Source organism: Ahaetulla prasina, chromosome 1 (genome assembly GCF_028640845.1).
Source record: "Ahaetulla prasina isolate Xishuangbanna chromosome 1, ASM2864084v1, whole genome shotgun sequence".
In the NCBI taxonomy this organism is placed as follows: Eukaryota; Metazoa; Chordata; class Lepidosauria; order Squamata; family Colubridae; genus Ahaetulla; species Ahaetulla prasina.
This window is the reverse complement of record NC_080539.1, coordinates 100,520,253-100,534,903: the sequence shown is the minus strand read 5'-3', so window position 1 is coordinate 100,534,903 and position 14,651 is coordinate 100,520,253. Positions and strand designations below refer to the sequence as shown.

Below are 14,651 nucleotides of genomic sequence, written 5' to 3'. Positions count from 1 at the left end.
ATATCATAATAGATACAGTATATAATGTTCAGGTGACTGTCTGTAGCAGAGGTGTCAAACTGGATTTCTTCGAGGGCTGGATCAGCATTGTAGTTCTCCACAGACTGGCCGGGGGTGTGTGTGGAAAGTGGGGGGTGGGGAGACAGGACGGACACCTCCTGCAGTACTTTACCGGCCAAAACTGGCCGCAGAGGACTGCATGTGGCCCGTTTGGGCCAGCAGAGGCACTGCGGGTCGGTCCTTTGAACAGACCAGAAAAGTTAAGGTGTAATCCCATTCCAATTTTACATAGGCATCCAGTAATATAATGATACTAGATAAGATGGAAATGCTTATAAATCCATTTGGGATTGTGGTTGGACTGTTTCAGAAGTATGCTTTGACAATAACATGTAGAAAGCATTCCATTGAAATGACTGGTTGTCGTGCTAGTCATTGGCATGGTGCTTGACTGCCCATCTGTTCTTCTCTGGAATCTTCATCTGTCAAATAAAAAATAATAATCCTTTTCTTTGTTTCATAGGAGAACTACTTAGAAATGAGCATTGGACAATGGGTACATGGCATGTTGGGGAGTTTTACAAAAATGTTGGGTTTTTTTTTATATATCTTATGTACTATATATATTTGTGATGCATGACGTGTATTACAGTATACTATATATAAAATAACCTGCCAATATGGAACATGGGGAAGGGAATTATTAATGTTAATAATACAACATTAATGTTTTTATTGTGCTTTGTTTAACATACTGTCCCAGGCTTGCGATTCTGCACGTATATTATATAGCATTGTATATGTTTAGTTCTCATCTGTCATGTTCTCATAAAATGCTAAATAATAATTGATAATTAGCACTGTATAAAATATTTCTTAACATTTAATTCTTTGAATGAATATACTTCATGTTGCTGCAATCTTATAGTATGTATATAATTTTACAGAATGATATTTGTAATAAGGTATGTTATCCTCTGAAAATTGGTCCCCTTACTTATCTGCTTTTGATTATGCTCAGAGCATACCGAAAAACTCCTGTACTAATTTTGTCCAAAACTGAAGCCACGTAGTTCATGCATGAAACTGTCAGACATGAGTAGTTGCAGATGTCAGTGCGTCAGTGGCAAGGAGCCAGGAAGATGGATTAAGGCTTAGTCACTGAAAAATGCATGCCAGCACATCTGAGGCACCAACACTGCGCCACCTCATAAGGAAAATGTGTCATGACCACAAATCGATAACCTCTTGGAGGCAATATATTTGATTAATTATACTGGCGCATGCTTGGCAATGTAGCTTCATTTAGCATTAACTTAATACTGTTTGCATGGGGCAGTATTGTAACCACATTCATAAGTCAAAAATAATTTTGCTTTTAAAAGTTCAGCGCATAGATATAATAATGTCTTTGTTGCAGGTTTTATTGTGTATATTGATAATTGCATGTTTTTTACTTATGAGCTACAATAGCATTCATTTAACTTCAATTAAAATCGCATAAAATGATTGCTTTTATTACAGCATCTAGAATAAAGATGCTGTAATTAAAACAAGAACAAAAACATACCATGAAACAAATTCAGATTGAAGGAATAGCTAGTATCGCACTGGAACATCTGTCCTTAGTGGACAACCAGCTAGCAGGTAGCAAGGAGAAGCCCCCTCCTGCTTGCATTTTCCATCATAGTTGTTCTGAAGTTAAGAAGAGAACCATTGGAATGGCTCTTTATTAAGCACTAAACTTTCCATTTTTCATTCTTTTTTCCCTCTGGCATTTCTGTTTCATTTGATAGCTTATAAAATAAATGATAGGCACTTTAGAAATTGAAACATGGAACACCTGAAGCCTTGGGTTATTTCTAGACATGTATCAAGTTGGGTGGAGATTGGATGAGAGTTGAACAAAGTATGGCAATTTATACTATAATTTATCTTGAGATCTGGAAGGCAGGAATTCTGGTTGATGACATTTGTTTATACTTTTCCCCATTTCCCCATGTTAAGTATTGAAAACAATTTGCAGCATGCACCATTATAAAAGTCAAAACTTGGCTATTTTGGAATATATGCTGTTTCCTGGACAAATGTTTGATCTTGAGGCAGGCAGTGGAAAGCATGAAGTTTGAGAAGTTGTTGAACATTGACAAAGGATGAGGGCAGGAATGCCTGTAGGAGGTGTCCAGAAAGTCAATAAAGGATAGGATTAAAAGGGATCTTGGATGTCTTCTAATTCAACCCTCTGGTCAAGCAGGAGACGTTATACTATTTTGAACAAATAGTTGTCCATTCTCTTTTTGAAAATCTCCAGTGATGGAGCACCCACACAATCGTTCCATTAATTAATTGTTTTCACTAACAGGAAATTTCTCCCTAGTTATAGGTTGGATCTCTCTTTAATGATATTTCACACATTACTTCTTGTCCTGCCCTCAGGTGGTTTGGAATATAAGTTGACCCCTCTTTTCTGACAGCCTGTGAAATATTGGAAGACTGCTATCGTGTTACCCTTAAGCTTTTCCTGTGATAGGCTAGACATACTTAGTTCTCTTAACCATTCATCATACGATTTAGTTTCCAGAACCCTTATCGTTTTTGTTGCTCTTCTCTGTACTTTTTCTAGGGCCTCAGCATCTTTTTCATATTGTGCCAATCCAAACTGGACTCAGTATTCCAAGTGTAGCCTCACCAGTACAGTATAGAAAGGTATTATCATTTCTTTCGATCTTGATGTTATCCCTTTGTTGATGCATCCTAGGACTGCATTAGCAATTTTAGGAGCTGTAGCACACCGCTGGCTCATACTTAAATGGTGGTCCACCAGAATGGATACTTCTGTGTGATCAAAGTCCATTCTGAGGGAATGTATCTATATTTAACAGAGTTCTCTTTCAGAGGTTTGTTTTAAGCAGACTACCTACTTTACAATGTGGATTTTGAATTTTGTACTGATAATTGTATCTATTATAGAAAGATACAAACAAGATTTCTTCCTGCTGCTCATAATCAATATTTCATATCTCACTGTGAAGCAGACTAACCTACAGTTGGTCTGCTATTGATTACTACAATATTTGCTCATCAGCTGAAGAGAAAAGTCTGTTAATGTAAGCATAAGAAGTGAAAGTAGATGAATTGTGAACTGTTCATTCTCTGCTTGCCCATCTAGGGTAGCAGCTCAGATAGCAGTAGGAATTATATACAGCGTTCTAAATTATACCATTATGTATCAATTAGAAAAGGACACCTAAATAAAATTGTTACGAATGGAATCTAGACATGTTCCATTTCTGATATATTAGTAAAAAGAGCTATTTAGAATATTGGAAATGTTGTTAGTAGAAATAACAAAAGAGTAATGACTTTCCAATCAAGCAAAATAATTCAGCAAAATATTTTATAGCTTATACTGCTATAAGCTATGAATCTATAATAGTGGACCAGAGGAATGCTGTCAATATAATTTACTTGGACTTCAGTAAGGCATTTAACAAAGTAGACCATAACCTACTGCTTGATAAAATAGAAAAATGTGGGTTAGACAGCATCACCACCAGATGGATTCATAAGTGGAGACAGCTTCATCACCAGATGGATTCATAAGTGGCTGACCAACCGCACTCAACGTGTAGTCCTCAATGGAACTGCATCTACATGGAGGTAGGTATGCAGTGGGGCATCCCAGAGCTCTGTTTTAGGCCCAGTACTCTTCAGCATATTTATCAATGATTTGGATGAGGGAATAGATGGGGAACTCATCAAATTTGCAGACTACACCAAGCTAGCAGGAATAGCCAACACTCCAGAAGATAGCTTAAGATACAGAAGGATCTTGACAGACTTGAACATTGGGCACTATCCAATAAAATGAAATTCAATGGTGAAAAAAGTAAGGTTCTACATTTAGGCAAGAAAAACAAAATGCACAGGTACAGTATACGTGGTACCTTGCTCAATAGTGGTGACTGTGAGAGGGATCTTGGAATCCTAGTGGACAATCACCTAAATATCAGCCAGCAGTGTGCTGCAGCTGCCAAAAAAGCCAACACAGTTCTAGGCTTCAAGGAGCACACTTCAAGGTTTTGGTTACTACCTTTAAAGCGCTCCATGGCTTAGGGCCAAGGTACTTACGGGACCGCCTACTACTACCGAATGCCTCCCACCGACCCGTGCGCTCGCACAGAGAGGGACTCCTCAGGGTGCCGTCCGCCAAGCAATGTTGGCTGGTGGCCCCCAGGGGAAGGGCCTTCTCTGTGGGGGCTTCCACCCTCTGGAATGAACTTCCCCCAGGACTTCGTCAACTGCCTGACCTTCGGACCTTCTGCCGCGATTTGAAGACTTATCTATTTATTCGCGCAGGACTGGCATAGAAATTTTAATAGTTTTTAATATTTGATATAAATTTTATGGGGTCTTTACGGTTTTAAATGGTTTTAATTTTAGCCTTATATTTAATAAGTTTTTAAATTATTGTTTTATTGTGTATATAATTGTTGTTTTATTTTGGCTGTGAACCGCCCTGAGTCCTTCGGGAGAAGGGCGGTATAAAAATCTAATAAAATCTAATCTAATCTAATCTAGGCTACATAAACAAAGGGGTAGAATCATGATCACGTGAAGTGTTAATACCACTTTATACTGCCTTGGTAACGCCACACTTGGAATACTGAATCCAATTTTGGTCACCACAATATAAAAAGGATGTTGAGACTCTAAAATGAATGCAGAGAAGAGCAACAAAGATGATTAAGGGACTGGAGGCTAAAACATATAGTGGTTATCTATACGATAAAATTGTTCAGCTTCGGGATGGTCTGGATCAAAATTGGGTGGATCCAGATGAGATGTCGGAGGGCTGTCTTGTTGAGACTGTTTGGGATGAGTTTGACCCTGTGGCTCCCGAGGATATGGACAGGTTGCTGGGGAGGTTGAACGCCACCACATGTTTACTGGACCCGTGCCCCTCCTGGTTGGTACTGGCCACGCAGGAGGTGACACGAGGCTGGCTCCAGGGGATTACGAATGCTTCTTTGTTGGAGGGGATCTTTCCGGCCGCCTTGAAAGAGGCGGTGGTGAGACCTCTCCTCAAGAAGCCTTCCCTGGACCCAGCTGTATTAGGTAATTATTGTCCGGTCTCCAACCTTCGCTTTGCGGCGAAGGTTGTAGAGAGTGTGGTGGCATGTCAATTACCTTGGTACCTGGATGAAACTATCTATCTAGACCCGTTCCAGTCCGGCTTCCGGCCCGGTTACAGCACTGAGACGGCTTTGGTCGCGTTGGTTGATGATCTCTGGAGGGCCAGGGACAGGGGTTATTCCTCTGCCTTGGTCCTATTAGACCTCTCAGCGGCTTTTGATACCATCGACCATGGTATCTTGCTGCACCGGTTGGAGGGATTGGGAGTGGGAGGCACCGTTTATCGGTGGTTCTCCTCCTATCTCTCTGATCGGTTGCAGACGGTGTTGACGGGAGGGCAGAGGTCGACCCCGAGGCGCCTCACTTGTGGGGTGCCGCAGGGGTCGATTCTCTCATCCCTCCTGTTCAACATCTATATGAAGCCGTTGGGTGAGATCATCAGTGGTTTCGGTGTGAGGTATCAACTGTACGCTGATAATACTCAGCTGTATTTTTCCACACCGGGCCACCCCCAATGAAGCTATCGAAGTGCTGTCCCGGTGTCTGGAAGCCGTACGGGTCTGGATGGGGAGAAACGGGCTCAAGCTCAATCCCTCCAAGACAGAGTGGCTGTGGATGCCGGCACCCCGGTACAGTCAGCTGCAGCAGCGGCTGACTGTTGGGGGCGAGTCATTGGCCCCAATGGAGAGGGTGCGCAACTTGGGCGTTCTCGTGGATGGTCGGCTGTCTTTTGAAGACCACTTGACGGCCATCTCCAGGAGAGCTTTTTACCAGGTTCGCCTGGTTCACCAGTTGCGCCCCTTTCTAGACCGGGATGCCCTATGCACGGTCACTCATGCCCTTGTGACATCTCGTCTGGATTACTGCAATGCTCTCTACATGGGGCTCTCCTTGAAGAGCACCCGGAGGCTCCAGTTGGTCCAGAATGCGGCTGCGGGGTGATAGAGGGAGCCCCTCGTGGTTCCCATGTGACCTCTCTCCTGCGCAGACTGCACTGGCTACCTGTGGCCTTTCAGGTGCGCTTCAAGGTTTTGGTAATTATCTTTAAAGCGCTCCATGGCATTGGGCCGGGATACTTACGGGACCGTCTACTGCCACCGATTGCCTCCCACCGACCCGTACGCTCTCACAGGGAGGGACTCCTCAGGGTGCCGTCAGCCAGGCAGTGCCGCCTGGCGACGCCCAGGGGAAGGGCCTTTTCTCCAGACAGGTGGGAAAACGGCAGTCAGGCATGGGTTAACTCTTGTGTCAAGCTTGTAGGACCGAGTCTTTAATCTGTTTCAAGCCCCGCCTTATCCTGTTGTCTCTCCAGTTTTTTACTCGGTCCCAAGCTGGACCAACGTGTCTTCCTGAGCTCCTAAGTTAGCTCTAGTTTTATTTTTCTTCTGTGCGTTTATTTAATCAAGTTTTCAGCGTTATTTCAAGATTTACAAAGGATTCAGATTTCAATCATCAAGCGGCAAAAGGAGAGCAGCAATCTTGCCGGCTGGCAGATTCATTCCTCAGCAACCTCCCGGGGCTCAGAGAGGTTTGCTTAGCTTCCCAACTCTGCAAAGGGGGCGGAGTTTTCCTGCAAGCTGCGTTTCACAGCCTTTGCTGAGCAGCTAAAACGGCACACGGAGAGATCTATTACAGCCCTTATCTTTCCGATCTCAGCTGCAGCTGCGGAGAACAGTTTGGCTGACGCTACAGAACCCTCCTCACGCAAGTATACCACCGGCTGGTGAAATCGTGGGGGAAGTAGAGTGGGGCCTCTTACTTGAGCTTTTGCCTCTGAGGCCACAAGGGCAGTTTATATTGGCGCGATCTCGAACGGCTAATTTTGGCGCGAAAAGACTCCGGCGCCATTTTGAGGCAATTAAAGTTCTTTAGCCGGTCGCCATATTGGGAAGCGATTCTTACTAAGCTTTTGCCTGCTTATTTCGGAGGATTATTAAAAAATGAGCAAAAAGACCAATAAAGAAAGAAATATCACCTCCCGGGTTCCTGAGGATGTCCCAGGGGAGGGAACATCAGCCCCTACAGGCAGATCTTCCAAAAGTAAGGGATCTGAACTCAAATCCAAACCCACGGTGGAGGAAAGGAGGAGACATAAGGCATTAGAAAAGGCAGTCTCCAAGGCCCAGCACCAGGCCTCTCTCACTTCCAGACCTCAGTCCACTGTGAGTACTACTCCTTCACGGGAGGAGGAACAGTCCCCCCACAGGGCAGCATCTGTTACCTCTTTACCCCCTAATTGGTCACCAGATCAACCAACTACAGGATCTACTCCAGTCCCTATAGATGGGGCCCCATTGTTTCAGACTATGCCAGAAACTGATATAAGACCAAGCCAACATTCTGATGCCAGGGAGCCCATTCAAACAGCGCCCCATTCCAATCCTATCCAGGGCCAGGGGGGCTTACAGCTTCCTCCAGAGTTTGGGATTCTCATTGCTGATGCAATTCGATCCAGCTTCAGGCAATGTTATCAGCAGGAGTCTAGGCCTCAAGCTACTCCAGCCAGATCTCATCAGGAACATCTAGGTTCTGAAGACATCATGTCAGAACACGGGCAGACGGTATCTCCTGACCATTCAGATCAAGAATATTTGTCAGAGGGAGAGATCCCTAGGGATGAGGCCCTTTCAGAAGATGAAGGCTTGGATCTTGAACAACCAGCCTTCATTGGATTATTTAATCCTCAAGTCTTTAAATCACTATTACATAAGGCCCAAATGACCACCCGATTGGGAGAAGTGGCCACAACTAGAATTAGTAGGGAAAAAGGGGATGATCCCTCTACTACTTTATTTTCTGAACCAGCAATAACAGCAGACGCTGTACCGTCCCCCAAACTATTTACAGATGTGGTTCAACGACAATGGGGAGTCCCAGGTTCTGGACCTTTCCAAACAGCCTAGACAAACGCTTATATAATATGACTTCTGAAATGTCCAACCTCCTACAGGTACCGCAGTAGACAATCCTATAGTCTCTCTTCTGCCACCTCCCACATAACGGGACCCCAGAGGAATATCTTCGTCCGGAAGGTAAAAGGGCTGAAAAGGTTCTAATAAAAGGGCATCAGGCGGCAGCTTGGTCAGTGAAGGCGGCTGCTTCAGCATCCTTTTTCAACAGAGCAACCATCATTTGGTTGAAGCAGTTACAAGCAAGGACAAACACAGCAGATACAAGATCCCACCAGGACCTTAACAAGATCATTGCAGCTCTGGAATACTCGGCAGATGCCACACTCAATGCCGCCGCTTCGCATCCAAGGCCATAGGGTCTTCTATCACTTCACGCAGGCTCCTTTGGCTTCAGAATTGGCAGGCAGATGTCAAAAACAAATGGAGACTAGCCTCATCACCCTTTTCAGGAGAAAAATTGTTTGGGAGTCACTTGAACCCCTCTTGATTGAAACAAAAGATAAGCGGAAGATTCTTCCATCATTGTCCAGGCGCCTGACGCTCGCTCAACTCCTTATTCTCGCCATCAGTCCTTTCGGGTTCCGATTCCAGCTTCTACCAGCCACGCCAACACAGACCGTTTCAACCCAGAGGCTCCTTTCAGCAGGACAATCAGGTCAGAACACCTTACAAGATTTCTTCCGAAAGCCCTTCCGTGGGGGTAGGGAAGGCTCCGTAGATCTAAGTAATTCACTCTTCCTCCCATTGGCGGACGCCTGTCCCTTTTCTCCGCCCACTGGGAATCTACTATTTCGGATGCTTGGGTTCTACAGACTATTAGGGAAGGTCTCTTTCTAGAATTCACCTCTATTCCCCCTAGGTTTTTTATTCCTTGTCCCATTTCTCACGACAGTCATAACTGCTATCATGGAAGAGGCCATTACTCATCTCTCCAATATCAAAGCTATTCAACAGGTTCCACAGTCTCATCAGGGCAAGGGGTTTTACTCTAGACTTTTTGTAGTAGCTAAACCCTCGGGGGGATGGAGGGCAATTCTGGACCTTAAATCCTTAAATAAATACATTGCTTATCGAAAATTTAAGATGCAGTCCTTACATTCTATTTTAGAAGCCATTCACCCAGAGGATTTCATGGCTTCAATAGACCTAACAGAAGCTTATCTTCATGTTCTTATTGCCCGGGGACATAGAAAATACCTCCGCTTCTGTTACAATGGCCAACATTTTCAATATAGGGCCCTTCCGCTTGGTTTATCTTCAGCCCCTAGAGTGTTCTCCAAAGTCATGGGAGCCTTAATTGGTCACATTCGCACTCATCCCATCCGTATCCAATTCTACCTGGATGATATTATCATGTCCCGATCTGAGCCCTTGGCTCATCGGGACCTAAATACCACTATTCATATACTACAGGAACATGGCTTTTCCATAAATTGGGCCAAAAGCCACCTCTCACCTTCCAACATTATCTTACACCTGGGAGCTATCATAGATTCCAAACAGTCATTAGTATTCCTCTCCCAGGATCGCCAGAATAGTCTCAAGGATCTGGTCAGACAGATCATTTATTCCCGATCCAGTCCCTTGAAATCTCTTTCCCAACTATTGGGGAAGATGGTTTCCACTTTTGGAATTGTACCCTGGTCTCGCTTACACAGCAGGGAACTACAATGGACCTTGCTCCCGTATCAACGAAGAGGCCAGTCCACATCACTAACAAGAATTCGTCTTCTACCAAAGACATTGACATCACTCCAGTGGTGGCTATCAGACGCTCTGTCCAAGGGCAGTCGATTCAGAGAACCCAACAGAATTGTCCTTACGACAGATGCCAGTCTCACAGGATGGGGAGCCCACCTGGGTCCAAATATGGCTCAAGGCTTATGGTCAGCACAGGAACGCAAACTCAATATAAACCTTCTAGAACTAAGAGCAATCCACAAGGCCCTTCTCCACTTCCACGACTTAGTGAAGGGTCAGGACATTCTTGTGCTCACAGACAACACAACAGCAAAAGCCCATATAAACAGATGGGGAGGCACACATTCAAGAACCCTCATGACAGAGACACTGACCTCGGCCACTGGGCCGAATTCAACCTTCTCTCGCTACGAGCTTCCCATATTTCAGGCACAGCAAATGTTCGGGCGGATGCCCTCAGTCGCCAGCAAATAGATCAAGCGGAGTGGAAACTAGATCCAGCTCTCTTTCAAAAGATTTCCCTTCGATTTGGGCTTCCCAAGGTGGATCTATTTGCAACTCCTCAAATCGTCAACTACCCAGATTCTTTGCCAGGTTCCCGCCCCAGGAGCGGAAGCGGTCGATGCGCTTAAGATCACCATGGCCACCGGAACTGCTTTATGCTCCTCCGCTCCATTAATTCCCAAGGTAATCAGAAAACTCCTGGAAGAGAAGGCCGAACTAATCCTAGTGGCTCCTCATTGGCCTCGGAGACCTTGGTTTATGGACCTCAAAGCTCTTTCAGTGACAACACCTTGGCGCATACCAGACAATCAGATTGCTCTCAGTCAGGGCGTTCTCATCCATCCAGAACCTCAGTGGTTACAACTCACCGTCTGGCGATTGAGCGGGACATCTTAGCGGGTCTCAACATTCCCCCAGATGCAGTACCGACAATTCAGGCGGCACGACGACCATCCACGAAACGCATATACCAATTCACTTGGAAAGCTTTCTCGATATGGTGCTCAAAGAGGTCCATTTCTCCTAGGGATCCTGACCTATCTCACATCATTGGTTTCCTACAAGAGGGCCTGACGTCAGGTCTCTCTCCTAACACCCTTCGACGCCAAGTCGCAGCTCTTTCCTCGGTGCTTACCTTCAACTCATCAGAGTCCCTGGCAAAGGATCCAGTCATCAGATTGTTTTTGAGGGGAGCCTCTAACCTGCATCCTCCTACTATTCACAGGTACCCATCCTGGAACCTTAATAAAGTTCTTAATACATTAATGAGAGCGCCATTTGAACCACTCCGAGAGGCTTCTTTACGACTCTTGACTTTCAAGGTGACTTTCCTTATTGCCATAACTTCAGCTCGCCGCATTTCAGAATTGGCAGCGCTCTCAACACGCAAAGACCTTTGCATTTTTCACCTCGATAGGGTAGTTCTGCCTCGACCCAACCTTTGTTCCAAAAGTTAATTCACTATTTCATCGTTCTCAGGAACTGATTCTCCCAAATTTCTGTCCCACCCAGACATCAAAGGAACATGAATGGCATCGTTGGATGTCCGAAGAGCCTTAAAGATATACTTACATCGTACTTCTCCATTTCAGAAACGGAAGCTCTCCTTGTTTCCTTCCAACCTTCTTCGTTAGGCTCCAAAGTTTCAGGACCTACCATTGGCAGATGGATACGGGCCACCATAGCCATGACATACGATTTGCAATCTCTTCCTCGGCCAAAGAACATCACAGCACACTCCACGAGGAGTGCCTCCACTTCGGCAGCTTGGGCGGCCCAGGCGCCTTAGAGGAAGTATGCAGGCGGCAACTTGGTCATCACCGTCGCCTTTCATCAGACACTATAAACTCGATACCTATGCATCGGCAGAAGCCTCCTTCGGTAGACGAGTTTTGCAAAGTGTACACGACAACCCATGACTCATCGGCCTATCTTCACCCTCCCGGACAATCACCTAGCTTTGGTATGTCCCATGCCTGACTGCCGTTTTCCCACCTGTCTGGAGAATGGACGTGGGGCTTACCTGAGACGCCCTTTCTCAGCAAGGAGGAAAACGGCAGTCAGCCCCACCCTTCTGGGGCCGATGTTTATCCATGGGGCGTACATTAATTGTTTGTCATTTCAGGAAGACACGTAGAGTCTGAGCAGCTTCCTCGCCAAAAACTGGAGAGACAACAGGATAAGGCGGGGCTTGAAACAGATTAAAGACTCGGTCCTACAAGCTTGACACAAGAGTTAACCCATGCCTGACTGCCGTTTTCCTCCTTGCTGAGAAAGGACGTCTCAGGTAAGACCAACGTCCATTCTGTGGGGGCTCCCACCCTCTGGAACGAACTTCCCCCAGGACTTCGCCAATTTCCTGACCTTCGAACCTTTCGCCGCGAGCTTAAGACACATCTTTTTATCTGCGCAGGACTGGATTAGAATTTTAAATTTTAAATTTGGTTTTAATGGGGTTTTTACTATTTTATTGGGGTTTTAATATTCGGCCGTATTTAATAAGTTTTTTAAATTGGGTTTTAACTTGTATTTATGTGTATTTTTTACTTGGCTGTAAACCGCCCTGAGTCTCTTGGGAGATAGGGCGGTATAAAAATATGATTAAATAAAATAAATAAATTAAATAATAAATAACATGAAGAACGGTTGCAGGAACTTGGTATGTCTAGTTTAATGAAAAGAAGGACTGGGGAGACATAATAGCAATTTTCCAATATCTCAGGGGTTGCCACAAAGAAGAGGGAGTCAAACTATTCTCCAAAGCACCTGAGGGTAGAACAAGAAGCAATGGGTGGAAACTAATCAAGGAAAGAAGCAACTTAGAACTAAGGAGAAATTTCCTGACAGTTAGAACAATTAATCAGTGGAACAACTTGTCTCCAGAAGTTGTAAATGCTCCAACACCGGAAATTTTTAAGAATATGTTGGATAACCATTTGTTTGAAATAGTGTAGGACTTCCTGCCTAAGCAGGGGGTTGTACTAGACGACGTCTAAGGTCCCTTCCAACTCTGTTATTCTATTTTAATCTTAAACGCTTAATTTACGGATTTGGGGTTTTTAAAGCTTAGATAGAAATTAAATTGTCATTAGAAACAAGTATTTGTATAATTATTATTAAAGATAACAGACATCAGTGATATCTGTTGATAGCTTTATCTTTTATGAGTATGTCCTATCATCTTTTATCCCATCCAAATACTGCCTGTAATGATCTCTTTTTTTGATAAATCACATTAACCGTGTCCTATGAGAAAAATACTTCTGTTCTGAATATCTATCATTAGCTAATCAAAAGAATTTGGATTTTAGTATTATATGAGCAAGGTATATATCTTTCCATTCATTTTCTCCAGATGCACATTGTATTTATATACTTTTGCCATTTCTCACCTTTTCCCCTTAAACTATAAAACCACAAATATTGTCATTCATCATAGAGAAAACATTTTTATGTTTTTCTGCAACTTTTCTACCTCGGTAACATTTTTCACACAATATTCCAAGTGTGCTCACACCATAAGATTTGTTAAAAATGATATTGGCAGTATTATTTTAATTCCTTGTTAATCCTCAATGTGAAACTTGTAACTGTTCAACACTCCAGTTTATGTGTTTTCACTGAGCAATTGGGGGTGGGGGGGCAGGGTTGTCATAATACCCATTCAGAGGTGGGTGTCACATACTGTAACAACTGGTTCACCTGGTACTAAAACTGTGAGCATCGAAAAACTGATGATTATATAGGATATGATAGTGCCAGGGCAAGATGGGGGGGCAGCCACCGGTTGGAACTACTGGTTCGCCCAAACTAGTCCGAACCGGCAGCTACCCACCACTGTACCCATTGCTTGCATATTGAAATATAAGTTATATTACAATGCCCAGTATAAAGTTAATTTTATGAAGTTCTTCATTACTTTTTGTTTGTTTGTTTTAAATATCCAATGCTTTATTGCTAATTCCATTTTATGCCAGTTCCATTTTAAATGTATTAGAAAGCATCAGTTCCAAAACACATTATTGGGAGATTCTTTTTAACCTCATATGTCACTTGTGAAAGCTCTCCTTTGATGTTTACCTGCTGCATCTTGTTGTTTTTTTTATCAGCTACCAATGAACCAGAGGACTTTTTTCCTCTGATCCCATATATGCTTAATTTACTTGAATGTCTACATAAGATAGAATAGAATAGAATAGAATTTTATTGGCCAAGTGTGATTGGACACACAAGGAATTTGTCTTGGTGCATATGCTCTCAGTGTACATAAAAGAAAAGATACGTTCATCAAGGTACAACATTTACAACACAATTGATGATCAATATATCAATATAAATCATAAGGATTGCCAGCAACAAGTTATAGTCATACAGTCATAAGTGGAAAGAGATTGGTGATGGGAACTATGAAACGATTAATAGTAGTGCAGATTCAGTAAATAGTCTGACAGTGTTGAGGGAATTATTTGTTTAGCAGAGTGATGGCCTTCGGGAAAAAACTGTTCTTGTGTCTAGTTGTTCTGGTGTGCAGTGCTCTATAGCGTCGTTTTGAGGGTAGGAGTTGAAACAGTTTATGTCCAGGATGCGAGGGATCTGCAAATATTCTTATACACTTGGAACAACAGTAGCCCTTTGTTTCTTGTTTACTATCTTTCCTTTCCAGTAAGTTTGTTTCAGTGGCGAGTTTCAAAAATTTTTACTACCAGTTCTGTGGGTGTCGCTTGGTGAGCGTGGCATGGCTTGGTAGGTGTGGCAGGGGAAGGATACTGTAAAATCTCCATTCCCTCCTCACTTCAGGGGAAGGTTACCGGTCAGAAGGTTACCTGGGGGCAGGACCAGTCAGAATTTTTACTACCAGTTCTCCAAACTACTCAAAATTTCCGCTACCAGTTCTCCAGA

General features: G+C 43.7%; 1 protein-coding gene and 1 long non-coding RNA gene across 4 annotated transcripts in view; both read left to right on the top strand.

Moving 5' to 3' along the window:
* Positions 1–14,651, top strand: part of AIG1 (androgen induced 1) — a 79,966-nt gene that overhangs the window by 52,986 nt on the left and 12,329 nt on the right. Inside the window, exon 4 of one of the 3 annotated variants that reach the window (XM_058170440.1) lies at positions 524–756. The exons of the other annotated variants lie outside the window; for them this stretch is intronic. Coding sequence (XP_058026423.1) covers positions 524–640 — 117 coding nt within the window. The 3' untranslated portion in view covers positions 641–756. Of the gene's footprint in view, positions 1–523; positions 757–14,651 lie in introns of those variants that run through there. 3 annotated transcript variants of the gene reach the window in all.
* On the top strand, positions 11,561–12,040 carry LOC131191895 (uncharacterized). Its single transcript, XR_009153595.1, has 2 exons — positions 11,561–11,715; positions 11,878–12,040. It is a non-coding gene; the product is annotated as an uncharacterized LOC131191895 (long non-coding RNA).